Consider the following 16,827-nt stretch of genomic DNA (forward strand, 5'->3'; position numbering starts at 1 on the left):
AGATTATTATAGTACTCATGAATTCTATTGCTATTTAAACACCAATAAATTGGGCCATGTTCCAAAGGAAAAACAGTATTTTTTGCTCCCAAACCAGTTCCTAAATTCCATATTGATAGTTTGACTAAGTTTAGCGTAAACCCATTTATTTTAGCTCTATTGCATAGAATGTCTCGGGCTAATTGAAGCGTTCTCAAGTCCATTTTCTGGGCCTAGAACCATTATTTGGTGTCTTTGGAGGAGATCTAAACGCTCACATTTGGGATTGAAAGTTATCTCCCGGCTGCAGGTTAGACACCACATCCATTACACCACGGCGGCCTTAATTTTCCATTTTATTTTAGCAACAAGTGTTATGTGTAAGCGACAGATGTCGTTCTAAACAAACAATTGATAGTTTGACTAACATTACAGATGTATTCAGTGACATGGAGCAGACTGAGCTGAACATGCGGGGCACCCTGTCTCAGATCCCTCAGGACGCCATACCTCAAACACTGCGAGGCGACATCTCCAATCTGGAAGTCCTCAAAATGTTCGTAAACTTGACTTAGCTTGTCCTGGCCACTTGATAACTTACCAGAAAGGGCGCTGTAATTTGTTGTCAGTGGGCGATAAATATAAGAATTTGTGTTAATTGAGTCTTTAAATGGGTTGATTGCCCTAAAAAGTTCATAGACCATATGTGTTCTACATAAGGTATACTTATTGTCCTGTAGTTCCATGTGTTACATGTTTGGTCGAATTTACTAGATAGAGTCGCATCAACCGGGTTAATTGCATTAATTATGTTAAGTCTCAATAACTAGGTTAAGTAGCATAAACTAGATCAGGTAAAGTTCATTTAACCATCTCGTCCTTCACCAACATTGATTGCTATTACTCTTTGATACACATATTCTAATGATAAATGAAAATGTATGATGATTTAAATTACAAAATTAAGTGTGTTTCCAGTAATCACAGTGAATTGGTTCACGCGCTGCTCAGTAAGGCTACCCTGGTTCAGTCCCCATTCCCGGAAGCATGTGATTTTAGTATTTGGTCACTGTTATGTCTAGATTTGGTCCCACAGGGAACAGCGGCTTCCTGCCACAACGCGCTAAAATTGATCATCTTTCAGTAGAAATTAAATAGCTGGAAACTGCAGCTATAATTAAAATTGGTTCCAACTTGTGTAAGTCTAATAGGTTAATGACATAGAAGTGCGGGGGAATATCCAGGTCCACACAAAATGCAGCCTCAGGCGTGGAAGGACCTCTTAAACGTAAAAAAACACACACAGATTAATCTTTCTTACTTTCACACGCTTTGTGTCCTAATTTCCTACTTTTCTATCAATATTGTAGAATGATTTCACGCTGAATGTGATTGTCCAGTGTTGTTTTTATGCCCCCGGTAGGGTGGCATATAGCAGTTGAACTCTCTGCGGTCTGGCAGTCTGTGCGTCCGAAAACTTTAACATTGGCCATAACCTTTGCAATATTGAAGATAGCAACTTGATATTTGGCATGCATGTGTATCTCATAGAGCTGCACATTTTGAGTGGTTTAAGGTCAAGGTCATCCTTAAAGGTCAAAGGTCAAACATATGGCTTCAAAGTAGCGCAATAGGGGGCATTGTGTTTCTGACAAAAACATCTCTTGTTTTTGGTTGAATTTGAAGCTGAAATTTTGCCTCATCCCCATACTTAAAAAAAATGTATGTATATTTTTCCCAAATTACGGCCTAAAATATCCAATTTTAAAGGTTTCCAAAAAAGTTTATAAATTGCACTATTTTGTTCATTTTGCCTTTTGGCTCTTTAAAGTGAACCTTAGTACATATAATGTTGAAAACACTTCAGCTCTCAATTTTAAATCGTTTTAATCGTTTTCACATTTTATTTTAGCATCAAGTGTTACGTGCAAGCGACAGATGCCGTTCTGGACACATCCCACATTCCAATCTGCCCCACCATTGTTGCCATGGTCGCCGTGGAGGCGGTCCTGAATCCCAACAATGACATCCAGCCATTCGTAGACCAGCTATTTATCATTGAGAAGCTCATGGTGAGTATTGGTTTTTAACCCAAGAAATGGACTTAAGAGCGTTTCAATAAGACTTTGGCTTTCAATGCAGCGGAACTGAAAATTAATTAAGTTTACACTCATACATTGAAAAAAATCTAGTAAGACCGTTTCACTCTTTCAGCGCTGGAACTGAATTTTAAAGGCCTTTGCAAACCGTTTGGATCCAGATGAGACACCACAGAACGTGGCAAATCATCAGGATCCAAACTGTTTGTGATTCTGATAGTATTGTTTGAAAAAAATTGAAGAAAATGCTAATTTTAGTAATTCAGCAGACAACATTTTAGCAGACGACAAATTTCCCAACATGCAAAGGGTTAATTTTTTCTTATTTCCACAGAAACTGAAGCGTTCCTACCTGTTCTCAGAGGTGCTAAGGGGCTGCTACATGGGCCTGGTAGATCTGAAACAGGCCGACAGCCAGGAGGACTATAGATGGTGCGCTTTCACATACCTCAAGGCAAGTGTTGCAGCATTTTATTGGGTTTATATTTGAGCTTCAGTTTGGTTTTATATTTGAGCCAGTCAAGAGGACTATGGATGGTGCGCTTTCACATATCTCAAGGCAAGTGTTGCAGCATTTTAATGGGTTTATATTTGAGCTTCAGTTTGGTTTTTTAGATTTGAGCCAGTCAAGAGGACTAAAGATGGTGCCCCTTCACATATCTCAAGGCAAGTGTTGTAGCATTTATTGTTTTTTTATTTGAGATTCAGTTTGGTTTTATATTTGAGCCAGTCAAGAGGACTATAGATGGTGCGCCTTCACATATCTCAAGGCAAGTGTTGCAGCATTTTAATGGGTTTATATTTGAGCTTCAGTTTGGTTTTATATTTGAGCCAGTCAAGAGGACTTTAGATGGTGCGCCTTCACATATCTCAAGGCAAGTGTTGTAGCATTTATTGTTTTTTTATTCGAGCTTCAGTTTGGTTTTATATTTGAGCCAGTCAAGAGGACTATAGATGGTGCGCCTTCACATATCTCAAGGCAAGTGTTGCAGCATTTTAATGGGTTTATATTTGAGCTTCAGTTCGGTTTTATATTTGAGCCAGTCAAGAGGACTATAGATGGTCCACTTTCACATATCTCAAGGCAAGCATTGCAGCATTTAAATGGGTTTATATTTGAGCTTCAGTTTGGTTTTATATTTGAGCCAGTCAAGAGGACTATAGATGGTGCGCTTTAACATACTTCAAGGCAAGTGTTGCAGCATTTTATTGGGTTTATATTTGAGCTTCAGTTTGGTTTTATTTTTGGGCCAGTCAAGAGGACTATGGATGGTGCACTTTCACATATCTCAAGGCAAGTGTTGCAGCATTTTAATGGGTTTATATTTGAGCTTCAGTTTGGTTTTATTTTTGAGCCAGTCAAGAGGACTATGGATGGTGCACTTTCACATATCTCAAGGCAAGTGTTGCAGCATTTTATTGGGTTTATATTTGAGCTTCAGTTTGGTTTTATTTTTGAGCCAGTCAAGAGGACTATGGATGGTGCACTTTCACATATCTCAAGGCAAGTGTTGCAGCATTTTATTGGGTTTATATTTGAGCTTCAGTTTGGTTTTATTTTTGAGCCAGTCAAGAGGACTATGGATGGTGCACTTTCACATATCTCAAGGCAAGTGTTGCAGCATTTTATTGGGTTTATATTTGAGCTTCAGTTTGGTTTTATTTTTGAGCCAGTCAAGAGGACTATGGATGGTGCACTTTCACATATCTCAAGGCAAGTGTTGCAGCATTTTATTGGGTTTATATTTGAGTTTCAGTTTGGTTTTATATTGGAGCCAGTCAAGAGGACTATAGATGGTGCACCTTCACATATCTCAAGGCAAGTGTTGCAGCATTTTATTTGGTTTATATTTAAGCCTCTCAATGCAAGTGTTGGAGAATTTTATTTAAGGCTTACTATTGGAAAATGGGGTTTAAAGCATCTTCGTAAAGTGTTGTTCCAGATAAGCCAGTGCAGTCTGCACAGGCTTATCAGAGATGACTTTTTCCACCCAGACTAGATTTTTGTTATGAAGAAACTTTGTTTGAACTTTAAAAAATTGCACAAAAGCAGAAAGTATCATCCCATATTAGACTGTGCGGACTGCACAGGCTAATCTGTGACAATAATTTACACACATGCATTAAACCCTGTTTTCTCATTGAGCGGGACTCATTTTCATATTGTTTTACATGTGCAATTTGCGTTGGCCTACAGAATAAACTACGAAAGTTATGCTCCTTTTTCAAATTAGACGATCTATAATATCATGCTAATATTAGAACATGCAGTGTTTCAGGTGCTACTATTGTGGCCCATCTAATTATTTCTGTCGTTCAAACTGACTGTACAAACTGAAAGTAAAAATATGTAAGTAAATTAACAAAAAATACACTGAAAACAAAATGTGTTAAGATGTGGTTTTCATGCAATAAGCAGTATTTGTTGCAAAAAAGTGAAGGAGAGTTTGCAAATTAGTTCTGACATTGTTCAGCAATAGTCTTCTGATGAAAATTATATTTGTAATGGCTGCATCTGTTGTTGTTTGAAGCTTTTTGGCCGTTCCTTACTCTAAATTATTGTTCACTGATTTCCCAGGTGCCCCAGAATTTTCAGATGGTTCATGATGACTTTGCAAAATGCGCTGTCTACCTCAAGAAAGTCAATATTTATATTATGTTTCATTGTTTGATTTGTTATTTTGCCCTCATCGATATTTAAACTGCGCAAACATTTGCAAAGAGGTAAATGTATGTTTTATTGTATTTTTTATGCTATTACTTTACACATAGATGTCCTTTATTTTGAATAAGTAGGCAAGTAAGTAATAAAAAATATTTCAAAGAAATTTGGGAACATTGTCTCAAATAATTTTCCCTCAGTAACCAGATGGGGTAATCACGTGACAAACAAGATGGCGACGTCCATGCTGAAACAGTTATTGTTTGCGTTTTATACACTTTATTACTTTCTTTCTTTTTAAAGTGGCTCACTTTCCAGCCATATTGGCAAGAAAGTGATAAGAGTTTATTTTGTATTAGTATTTGCTCTATATCTCGCCTTTACTTGCTGCAAAATCTCTTAGCAGTTCACAAAAATACAGCTCCTTGTAAGGAAATTTGTAGCGAGTATAGTCAACATATAGAGCAAATTTTATACGATATTAACGCTAATCACTTTCATGCTGATATGGCTGGAAAGTGAGCGGTATCTAAACAATTAATAAAATTGATAAAGGGTATAAAACTGCGAAAAATACCCCTCTCTGCATGGACGTCGCAATCTTGTTTGTCACTTGATTACCCTCTCTGGTAACAGAGGCAATGTTTCTGCTGTCTCAGGTGCCTCAGATTCTTCAGAAGGTTCAACAACAGAGTCCCAGCCGTGACTTTGCGGCCGATCTGGAGGCAGGCTTTGACAGGCTGCTCTACAGCGGCTATATGCTAGACCTGGCTGACTCCAGGCACAAGTAATTCAGTCTTGACTATGATTAGTTAAAACCCTATTTATTTTAGCTCGATTGCATAGAAAGCCAAAGTCTTATTTGAAATGCTCTCGAGTCCATTTCCTGGGACTAGAAACAGTACTTGTTGTCTATGGGGAGATCTAAAGAACGCTGCCACTGTTGGGAACGAACCCTTGACCTCCTTATCGCTAGGCGGACACCATATCCACTATGCTATGCGTGACTTTGACTTGCAAACATGTCATGATGTGTAACTAAACATCTTCTAAGAACAGCACAAACATTGTCCAATCAATATATATTGGGGGTTGAATTTATTGTATCTTATTAAAAAATGTGCGCGAAAAGAGGGCTTAATGCATTTGTGTTTTTGTTCCAGATTAGCCTGTGCAGTTCCAACAGGCTAATCAGTGACGACACTTTTTTATGATATTTTTGTTTGAAGAAAGTCTCTTCGTATTAAAAATCCAGTTTAGGCAGAAAGTGTCGTCTTTGATTAGCCTGTGTGCTTTTCACTCTTGTGGAAGTTATTGATATTTTTTAACCAGGTTTTCCGAAGGAAAAAACTGGTTATTAGATTGGCGAATGCGGGCGGGCTGGCTGGCTGGCGGGCTGGCTGGCTGGCGGGCTGGCGGAATAAGCTTGTCCGGGCCATAACTATGTCGTTCATTGTCAGATTTTAAAATCATTTGGCACATTTGTTCACCATCATTGGACGGTGTGTCGCGCGAAATAATTACGTCGATATCTCCAAGGTCAAGGTCACACTTTGAGTTCAAAGGTCAAAAATGGCCATAAATGAGCTTGTCCGAGCCATAACTATGTCGTTCATCGTCAGATTTTAAAATCATTTGGCACATTTGTTCATCATCATTGGACGGTGTGTCGCGCGAAATAATTACGTCGATATCTCCAAGGTCAAGGTCACACTTTGAGTTCAAAGGTCAAAAATGGCCATAAATGAGCTTGTCCTGGCCATAACTATGTCATTCATTGTGAGATTTTAAAATCATTTGGCACATTTGTTCACCATCATGGGACGGTGTGTCCCACGAAAGAATCACGTCAATATCTCCAATGTCAAGGTCGCCACGACTAAAAATAGATTTAAAAAAAAAAAAAAAACTTACAAAGGGGGTTAATTTTTTTTGGTCATTTCAAAAGTTCAGTTTGAGTTTTCTCCCTTTATCAGATTTTTTTTTCACAATGAAAACCTGGTTTTGTGACAATTTTGTCCCTTGTTTATTATATGGGTTAAGTACTGTCCCAGATAAGCCTGCGCAGTTTGCACACAGTGATTAGGGACATCGCTAAGAACTTTTTCTTGTAAAGGCATTCTCTTTTTAAGGAAATCCAGTCTATGCGAAAAGTATTGTCCCAGATGAGCCTTGACTGCACAGGCTAATCTGGGATGATACTTTACCTTGACTGCACAGGCTAATATGGGATGATACTTTACCTTGACTGCACAGGCTTATCTGGGATGATACTTTACCTTGACTGCACAGGCTAATCTGGGATGATACTTTACCTTGACTGCACAGGCTAATCTGGGATGATACTTTACCATGACTGCACAGGCTAATCTGGGATGATACCTTACCTTGACTGCACAGGCTAATCTGGGATGATACTTTATCTTGACTGCACAGGCTAATCTGGGATGATACTTTACGCAGATACATTCAGCCTGTGTTTCCAAGAGTGTTGCTCATAAGTTTACAGCAGTTTTCACTCTCTTAGAGCCATTCTTTGAAAAGGATGCACATTTTAGCAGCCAGTTTGGTGACTATGCAGTGTTTTTTTTCACCATTTTTGAATGGGTCTGGTTTCTTTGGATTCAGAAAAATCGTGGTGTTTGACTCAAATTGGGAAATTAGTGTTGTTGTTTTGCTACAAAATGCTTTAATTTTTTTGGGAAAACCTTTAATTCAGCATTTTTAAGTCCCATGTGGGGAAAAATCTATCCCTATTGAATTGGAAATGGGGCCCAAAGCCGGACCTAATTTTCAACGAAAAAAAACCTCCTGCGGTATATCTATTACTCATGTGACAATTCTAGATACTTTAAAATTCACATGTTTGAAACAGTGTTTGGAGCATATTTTACACTTCAGCTGTGACCTCCTAGGGCTGCTTCTGGGGGAATGTACGAAGGCCAGTCTGCTGTCAGAGGCCCAACTGAAGAGGATTTACAATAGAAGGTTGATTTAACCCTTTACCACTTAGATATGTATTACCACTTAGATATGTATTACCACTTAGATATGTATTACCACTTAGATATGTATTACCACTTAGATATGTATTACCACTGAGATGTCTATTACCACTGAGATACGTATTTCCACTTAGATAAGTGTTTAAACGCATTTGTAGTCCAAAATAAAGTTAAATCTGATTAAAGACCTTTCTTACTAGATCCAACTTTAAAAGGTTTTAGTTCCAACACTTAGATACTGATGAGCAGCAAACAACATAAAACCTGAATAGACTGGGTGTTACTCGCAGGCTGTTCTGGTTTTATGCTGTTTACACATAGCCATTTGCACTTTGCTTCTGAGTGGGAAAGGATTAACTAATCTCATATAAGTGATTCAGTTACTTATTCAGTCGCTGATTTTGTTTTCCTTTTGGGAAAAGTACCTGTCTGTACCTTATTGGGAAAAATTAGCGCAAAAAAACCTGAGATTGGGAAAATGAGCGTTGTAAAATCTTCATATTGGGAATTACGTGTCTGTTTAATTGCCAAGTATAAATTGTATAAATCATTTGAAATATTGATATCATGCATTTTCGTTTAAAATGTTCAGTTTTTGTACTCATTTTTTTGTTAACTTGCATCAATGCACTTTTATAACAAATTGATAAAATTTCTGGGAATTTTCAGACAGCAATTTTTTAAATTGGGAATTTTGTAGTTTTTCCCCGATTAGGAAAGTGCATTTTATGTGTTCTTTATAAAGAAGGAAAAAATTGCTGTCAGTGGACATTAACATTTACCCCGTATTGCCTGGCCATTATTTGAATATAAACTGCTTGCTCAGCCAAATTTAGGTTTAGTTTACTGAGCTAATCAGGGACAACACTATCAAACTAAACTGAATTTTAGTTAGGTGGGTATAACTTCAAACCAGAAATACCATAAAAGCTGAAAGTGTGGTCCCTGATAAGCCTTTGCGGACTGCACATGTAAATCTGGGACAACGCTTTTCGCTTATGCATTAAGCCCATTAAGCATCTGGAATAAATATATATATACATACATGACAATAGCTATAACTTAATCATAAAAACGAAAACCTTTCAGAAATATTCAGACTTTACATCTATCCTCTCTAATGGTAAGTTTGAAGCTAGAAGCTTTTGAAGTTAGAAGCTTTTTCATTTTATGCCCAGTGACAAAAATTATACATTACATTAATTGGTCCTTGCTCTGTAAAAAGGGGGCTTAATGCATGCGCTTAAAGTGTCACCCAGATTAGCCTGTGCAGTCCACACAGGCTAATCAGGGTCAACAGTTTTATTGTATTTTTCGTTTAAAGATAGTCTCTTCTTAGCAAAAATCCTGCTCAGGCAGAAAGTGTCGTCCCTGATAAGCCTGTGCAAACTGCACAGGCTAATCTGGAATGACTCTTTATGCACATGCATTAAGCCCCCTTTTCACAGAGCATAGCCCATTTTAACCCTTTGCATGCTGGGAAATTTGTCGTCTGCTAAAATGTTGTCTGCTGATTTCTAAAATTAGCATTTTCTTCAATTTTTTTTTAAAAGAATACTATCAGAATAGCAAACAGTCTGGATCCAGATAAGACGCCATGTTCTGTGGCGTCTCATCTGGATCCAAACTGCTGGCAAAGGCCTTCAAAATTCGGTTCCAGCACTGAAAGAGTTAAACTGATTTTACAGGAACAATGAGTCTCTGCGTTCACGGTCGGGGGACCAGCAGATATCACAGTCCAATGCAGGACGTATAATAAAAGCAGAACCCACTGTCAACAGCATCCTTAAGGTGAGAGCTTTACTTTTGTTTTCTTTGAATAACTATTTGAGTGAAAGCAGAACTCATTTTCAATTAGCTTTTAAAGGCACGAGCTTAACATGGATGCATATTGTTTATTATCCCCTGCCTAAGATAGAGGGATATAGAATTGGCTCTGCCCCTCCGTCCGTCTATCCGTGCGTCTGTCAGAAAACTTTTCATGGCTATATCTCAGAAACTATATAAGATATCGACATGAAACTTCATGGGTGTATGGATATTAATGAGGAGAAGTGCCATGCACATGAACCATAACCCTACACTTTCTCAGATATGCTACAAGGTTGCTGAAAACTTTAACAGCCAGTTAAGCTAACAGCTGTTATTCTTTGGATCAAATTATTTTTGTGACTTGATTGTTAACCCTTTAATATATCTGTAAATTGTTAACACATGTGTATGCTCAAATAATTTGCATGTGTTTGCTAATATTATTGCTTTAAAATTAATCTTTTCGGAGTCTGAGGTTAACAGCCTGTCACCTGAACTGGCTGTTGAAGTTTTGAGCAAGCCCGGGCTAAGTTGTTGTTTAATATTTCTATTGTAAACCTGCGTTTGAACTCAAACCTGAGTACCAACAATAATAAAATTGTTAAACATCACTTTGTGCACATTTGTGACAGAGTACAACAACAATAACAGTGTTTTTAGCTCAAAATGTTTGTCTTAATGATATGTTGGTTGAGTTCAAAAGTGGTTCCGGTCCGTTGAAAAAAATGGCCGCCAGTGGACGGGGCAGTTTTCCTTATTTGGCTTTAGAGAAACCTTGTAAACACTCTGGAAGTCACAATTTTTGCCCAATCATCATGAAACTTGGTCAAAACATTTTTATTGATATGTCGGACGAGTTCGAAAATGGTCAAGATTGGTGAAAAAACCTGGCCGCCAGTGGGCAGGGCATTTTTCTCTATATGTATATAGTGAAAACATGTGAACACTCTAGAAGTCACATTTTTTTCCCAATTTTCATGAAATTTGGTCAAAACATTTGTTTCCTTGATAAGAGAGTTGAGTTGGAAAATGGTTCCGGTAAGTTGAATAACATGTCTGCCGGGGGGGGGGCAGTTTTCTTATATTTATATAGTAAAAAAAAGCTTGTGAACACTCAAGAAGTCACATTTTTTGCCCAATCATCATGAAACTTGGTGAAAAGATTGATTTTATATATATCTTAGATGAGTTTGCAAATGGTCCCGATGGGTCAATAATCATGGCTGCCAGGGGGTGGGGCAGTTTTCCTTATGTGACTATATAGAGAAATCTTGTGATCGAACACTATAGAAGTCACATATTTTGCCTGAAAGATCTCAGTCAAGTTTGATGATGAGCAAAATCACATAATTAATGCCTTAGTTATTGCCCTTAGATTGTCAAAATTTTCATTATATTATACAAAATCCTTGTAAGCAAAGTTTAATGTTTGGTAAGGGGGGTCAACTCAAAATATAGGTCACCATTTCAAATCTTACAAAAACAAAAACACTCCCTACACCCGAGTTTTGGTTCAATAATTATGAAACTTGAACAGGATGTTTGTCTGGTCAATATCTAGGTCAAGTTTGACATAAGGTAAAGATTGAATGAACCGACTCCTCTCAGGTGAGCGAACTAGGGCCATCTTGGCCCTCTTGTTTTCCTTTTAAATTTGGGTCCATTAGCCGCCCCATTCCCAATTGAAAAAAAGTGTATATTTTTCCTAAATGCAACCTAAAAATTCCGAATTGAAGGTTCCAAAAAGGTTCCAAAGAAAAAATATTCTAATTAGATCTCAACATTTAGTTAATCTGCTATCCAGCACTTTAAGTTGAGCCTTAGTCAATATAATATTGAAAACAATTCAATTCTCAACTTTGAAGCATTTGTTGGCAAAACAACAACAACACTTTACTTCCAAATTTTAGTGAAAACGTGCGGATTTTTCTTAATGCAAAGGGACCCGGCATTTCCAAAATGGTCTAAAAAACAAGGAATAAGAAATAAGGAGCCTACTGAAACACTGGCACGTCACGAAAGAGCTTTTACCTCACATTTAACACTTTGCCCCATTAGATATGTGTTGTGACGCATTTTTAGTCCCTTAGAAAGTTACATTTAATTAAATACTTTTCTTACTAGATTCAGGTTTTAACCCATTTCCAACCCTTAGTTACTGATGAGCAGCAAACAGCATTAAACCTGAAAAGACTGCGAGTTACTCGCATGCTGTTCTGGTTTTATGCTGGTTGCAATAGCCATTTTCACTTTGCTTCTTATGGGGGAAAGGGTTGACTAAAACACAATCAAATTTGTAATGCTTCTTATGGGGGAAAGGGTTGACTAAAACACAATCAAATTTGTAATGCTTCTTATGGGGGAAAGGGTTGACTAAAACACAATCAAATTTGTAATGCTTCTTATGGGGGAAAGGGTTGACTAAAACACAATCAAATTTGTAATGCTTCTTATGGGGGAAAGGGTTGACTAAAACACAATCAAATTTGTAATGCTTCTTATGGGGGAAAAGGTTGACTAAAACACAATCAAATTTGTAATGCTTCTTATGGGGGAAAAAGTTGACTAAAACACAATCAAATTTGTAATGCTTCTTATGGGGGAAAGGGTTGACTAAAACACAATCAAATTTGTAATGCATCTTATGGGGGAAAGGGTTGACTAAAACACAATCAAATTTGTAATGCTTCTTATGGGGGAAAGGGTTGACTAAAACACAATCAAATTTGTAATGCTTCTTATGGGGGAAAGGGTTGACTAAAACACAATCAAATTTGTAATGCTTCTTATGGGGGAAAGGGTTGACTAAAACACAATCAAATTTGTAATGCTTCTTATGGGGGATAGGGTTGACTAAAACACAATCAAATTTGTAATGCTTCTTATGGGGGAAAGGGTTGACTAAAACACAATCAAATTTGTAATGCTTCTTATGGGGGAAAGGGTTGACTAAAACACAATCAAATTTGTAATGCTTCTTATGGGGGAAAAGGTTGACTAAAACACAATCAAATTTGTAATGCTTCTTATGGGGGAAAGGGTTGACTAAAACACAATCAAATTTGTAATGCTTCTTATGGGGGAAAGGGTTGACTAAAACACAATCAAATTTGTAATGCTTCTTATGGGGGAAAGGGTTGACTAAAACACAATCAAATTTGTAATGCTTCTTATGGGGGAAAAGGTTGACTAAAACACAATCAAACTTGTAATGCTTCTTATGGGGGAAAGGGTTGACTAAAACACAATCAAATTTGTAATGCTTCTTATGGGGGAAAGGGTTGACTAAAACACAATCAAACTTGTAATGCTTCTTATGGGGGAAAGGGTTGACTAAAACACAATCAAACTTGTAATGCTTCTTATGGGGGAAAGGGTTGACTAAAACACAATCAAATTTGTAATGCTTCTTCTGGGGGAAAGGGTTGACTAAAACACAATCAAATTTGTAATGCTTCTTATGGGGGAAAGGGTTGACTAAAACACAATCAAATTTGTAATGCTTCTTATGGGGGAAAGGGTTGACTAAAACACAATCAAATTTGTAATGCTTCTTATGGGGGAAAGGGTTGACTAAAACACAATCAAATTTGTAATGCTTCTTATGGGGGAAAGGGTTGACTAAAACACAATCAAATTTGTAATGCTTTTCATGGGGGGAAAGGGTTGACTAAAACACAATCAAACTTGTAATGCTTCTTATGGGGGAAAGGGTTGACTAAAACACAATCAAATTTGTAATGCTTCTTATGGGGGAAAGGGTTGACTAAAACACAATCAAATTTGTAATGCATCTTATGGGGGAAAGGGTTGACTAAAACACAATCAAACTTGTAATGCTTCTTATGGGGGAAAGGGTTGACTAAAACACAATCAAATTTGTAATGCTTCTTATGGGGGAAAGGGTTGACTAAAACACAATCAAATGTGTAATGCATCTTATGGGGGAAAGGGTTGACTAAAACACAATCAAACTTGTAATGCTTCTTATGGGGGAAAGGGTTGACTAATACACAATCAAATTTGTAATGCTTCTTATGGGGGAAAGGGTTGACTAAAACACAATCAAATTTGTAATGCATCTTATGGGGGAAAGGGTTGACTAAAACACAATCAAACTTGTAATGCTTCTTATGGGGGAAAGGGTTGACTAATACACAATCAAATTTGTAATGCTTCTTATGGGGGAAAGGGTTGACTAAAACACAATCAAATTTGTAATGCATCTTATGGGGGAAAGGGTTGACTAAAACACAATCAAATTTGTAATGCTTCTTATGGGGGAAAGGGTTGACTAAAACACAATCAAATTTGTAATGCTTCTTATGGGGGAAAGGGTTGACTAAAACACAATCAAACTTGTAATGCATCTTATGGGGGAAAGGGTTGACTAAAACACAATCAAATTTGTAATGCTTCTTATGGGGGAAAGGGTTGACTAAAACACAATCAAATGTGTAATGCATCTTATGGGGGAAAGGGTTGACTAAAACACAATCAAACTTGTAATGCTTCTTATGGGGGAAAGGGTTGACTAATACACAATCAAATTTGTAATGCTTCTTATGGGGGAAAGGGTTGACTAAAACACAATCAAATTTGTAATGCATCTTATGGGGGAAAGGGTTGACTAAAACACAATCAAACTTGTAATGCTTCTTATGGGGGAAAGGGTTGACTAATACACAATCAAATTTGTAATGCTTCTTATGGGGGAAAGGGTTGACTAAAACACAATCAAATTTGTAATGCATCTTATGGGGGAAAGGGTTGACTAAAACACAATCAAATTTGTAAAAACAACCTGCACTCTGGGAAAACTGGGCTTGTTATTGCTTGTGCGGAAAGTGTCGTCCCATATTAGTGTCGTCCCATATTAGTGTTGTCCCATATTAGTGTCGTCCCATATTAGCATGGCTTGTTATTGCTTGTGCGGAAAGTGTCGTCCCATATTAGCATGGCTTGTTATTGCTTGTGCGGAAAGTGTCGTCCCATATGAGCATGGCTTGTTATTGCTTGTGTGGAAAGTGTCGTCCCATATTAGCATGGCTTGTTATTGCTTGCGCGGAAAGTGTCGTCCCATATTAGATATGGCTTGTTTTTGCTTGTGCGGAAAGTGTCGTCCCATATTAGCATTACTTGTTATTGCTTGTGCGGAAAGTGTCGTCCCATATTAGTGTTGTCCCATATTGGGTAATGTCCCATATTAGTGTTGTCCCATATTAGTGTTGTCCCATATTAGTGTCGTCCCATATTAGTGTCGTCCCATATTAGTGTCGTCCCATATTAGTGTCGTCCCATATTAGTGTCGTCCCACATTAGTGTTGTCCCATATTAGTGTTGTCCCATATTAGTGTCGTCCCATATTAGTGTAGTCCCATATTAGTGTCGTCCCATATTAGTGTCGTCCCATATTAGTGTCGTCCCATATTAGTGTTGTCCCATATTAGTGTTGTCCCATATTAGTGTTGTCCCATATAAGTGTCGTCCCATATAAGTGTCGTCCCATATTAGTGTCGTCCCATATTAGTGTCCTCCCATATTAGTGTCCTCCCATATTAGTGTCGTCCCATATTAGTGTTGTCCCATATTAGTGTTGTCCCATATAAGTGTCGTCCCATGTTAGTGTCGTCCCATATTAGTGTCGTCCCATATTAGTGTCCTCCCATGTTAGTGTCGTCCCATGTTAGTGCTGTCCCATATTAGTGTCGTCCCATATTTTTGTCGTCCCATATTAGTGTCGTCCCATATTAGTGTCATCCCATATTAGTGTCGTCCCATATTAGTGTCGTCCCATATTAGTGTCGTCCCATATAAGTGTCGTCCCGTATTAGTGTTGTTCCATATTAGTGTCGTCCCATATTAGTGTCATCCCATATTAGTGTCGTCCCATATTAGTGTCGTCCCATATTAGTGTCATCCCATATTAGTGTCGTCCCATATGAGCATGTGGAGTCAGGCTTATCAGGGACCACTTTTTCCGCCTAAACGGGAATTTTCGCTTCTTTTTAACGAAAAATACCATACAAGCAGAAAGTGTTGTTCCAAATAAGCTGGTGTGGACTGCTAAGGCAAACCTGGGGCGACACTCAACGCACATGAGATAAGCCTAGTTTTTTTTTCCAGAATTAGGTTCAACTAGTCTCACATGAGTGATACTTTTTAATTAGACATATATTACCCCAAACTGCTTGGCCATAATGTGTGCATTAAGCCCCATTTTCCCGCTCCAGACGCTTGAGGCAGATTACAGCAAGAATCAGGAAAGTCTCCTGGGTGTATTGCAACACATGCTGTCTGGGAAAAGCTTTGAACTCATTCTGAATGCTGCGGCAGCTATTGGGAAACTGCAGATCTTCTTGGTGAAACTTATAAGGTACGTTTAAAGAAAATGTTAGATTAGTGTTGACTTTGAATGTTACAATAAACCATTCTTAGTCAGTTATGATTTTTTTAATCACAATTTTATTATTTTGTTTAATTTTCAATGCCTTTTTGTATTTGTTAAAATTTCTGTTGTTGTTGTTGTGTTTTTTTTAAAATAAGCATTGTGTTTTCAAGGAAAATCAAATATTCAAATCATATTTTTAGATTCGAAAATTCACCCATTTTTTTAATATTAGGAAATTTGAATATTATTTCCCTTCCCTAGTTATTTAGTTACTATGCTAATAATACTTTTTAGTTAAAACATACTAATTTTAGCTCGATTGCATTAACAGCTTTAGGGTTATTTAAATGCCCTCTAGTCCATTGCCTGGGTAGAACCAGTACTGGGTGTCTATGAAGGAGATTGCCACATAACCCTTCACTTTTCGGTCGCTAGATAGACCTGTTACATATTCTTTGAGATTGATTTAGTTTGCAAAGCAGAGTTCAGGTCACACAAATATAATAATTTTGTATTTAAATATTGACCCAGTTTTTTAATATTTGGACATTTGAATATTTCTTTCCCTTGTTACTTAGTTGCTTTGCTGTATCCTTTCAGATTCCATGATAGTTACAATGCCAGTACATGTTGTTACAGATTCCATGATAGTTACTATGCTAGTACATGTTCTTACAGATTCCATGAGAGTTACTATGCTAGTACATGTTTTTACAGATTCAATGAGAGTTACTATGCTAGTACATGTTTTTATAGATTCAATGAAAGTTACTATGCTAGTACATGTTCTTACAGATTCAATGATAGTTACTATGCTAGTACATGTTCTTACAGATTCAATGATAGTTACTATGCTTGTACATGTTCTTACAGATTCAA

At 37.4% G+C, this 16,827-nt stretch overlaps 1 protein-coding gene across 17 annotated transcripts in view; it reads left to right on the forward strand.

Moving 5' to 3' along the window:
- LOC127856542 (mediator of RNA polymerase II transcription subunit 24-like) overlaps positions 1-16,827 on the forward strand; it is a 225,511-nt gene that overhangs the window by 145,361 nt on the left and 63,323 nt on the right. For 7 of the 17 annotated variants that reach the window (XM_052392819.1, XM_052392815.1, XM_052392818.1 and 4 more), the window contains exons 7-13: positions 415-535; positions 1,892-2,051; positions 2,413-2,532; positions 5,400-5,527; positions 7,642-7,728; positions 9,434-9,536; positions 15,791-15,933. The exons of 9 other annotated variants lie outside the window; for them this stretch is intronic. In XM_052392819.1, the coding sequence (XP_052248779.1) occupies positions 415-535; positions 1,892-2,051; positions 2,413-2,532; positions 5,400-5,527; positions 7,642-7,728; positions 9,434-9,536; positions 15,791-15,933 (862 nt within the window). The remainder of the gene's footprint in view (positions 1-414; positions 536-1,891; positions 2,052-2,412; positions 2,533-5,399; positions 5,528-7,641; positions 7,729-9,433; positions 9,537-15,790; positions 15,934-16,827) is intronic. One more of the 17 variants, XM_052392820.1, reaches the window with a different exon arrangement.

Source organism: Dreissena polymorpha, chromosome 13 (genome assembly GCF_020536995.1).
Source record: "Dreissena polymorpha isolate Duluth1 chromosome 13, UMN_Dpol_1.0, whole genome shotgun sequence".
Taxonomy (NCBI): Eukaryota; Metazoa; Mollusca; class Bivalvia; order Myida; family Dreissenidae; genus Dreissena; species Dreissena polymorpha.